Source organism: Acanthisitta chloris, unplaced genomic scaffold (assembly GCF_000695815.1).
Source record: "Acanthisitta chloris isolate BGI_N310 unplaced genomic scaffold, ASM69581v1 scaffold30745, whole genome shotgun sequence".
Taxonomy (NCBI): domain Eukaryota; kingdom Metazoa; phylum Chordata; class Aves; order Passeriformes; family Acanthisittidae; genus Acanthisitta; species Acanthisitta chloris.
In genome coordinates, this window is record NW_008675856.1 from 3,221 (window position 1) to 3,641 (window position 421).

The window sequence follows — 421 nt, forward strand, 5'->3', positions numbered from 1 at the left end:
GATGAAGGTGGTGGATGTGAGGCATGGGGAGATGCTGAGGAACATCACTGTCCTGCGAGGTGAGGGGCAGTGTGGCAGGGGAGGGGTTCCTTTGTTGGGTGAGTGTGGGGGGATGTGGGGGTTTGGGGGTGGTGTGCACCCAAGGCAGGTGGAGGAGGGCCCAGACCACCACTGGTGAGGTCAAGGAAACTTAGGGATGTGCAGGAAGGCACTGGGCCCATGGATGGGCCCATGGATGCAGAGATGTGCCAGGGTGGGAGGACAGGGACAGCAGGGACATTCCCCGGATGGCATCTCCATCCCTCCTTAGCAAGATCCATAGGGCTGGGACATCCCAAGCACTGGGGTATCTTCCCCTGGGGACATCTCCATCCTTCCTTAGCAAGACCCCATGGCTGGTCCATCTCCTGGGACATCTCCA

At 60.1% G+C, this 421-nt stretch overlaps 1 protein-coding gene across 1 annotated transcript in view; it reads left to right on the forward strand.

The window, feature by feature from the left end:
• SCARA3 (scavenger receptor class A, member 3) overlaps window positions 1-59 on the forward strand; it is a gene marked incomplete at both ends in the record, with an annotated part of 2,757 nt that extends 2,698 nt beyond the window's left edge. The window contains one exon of the mRNA XM_009075923.1: window positions 1-59. This exon is cut by the window's left edge and continues 17 nt beyond it. Within this exon, the coding sequence (XP_009074171.1) occupies window positions 1-59 (59 nt within the window).
• Between the last annotated feature and the right edge of the window lie 362 nt (window positions 60-421).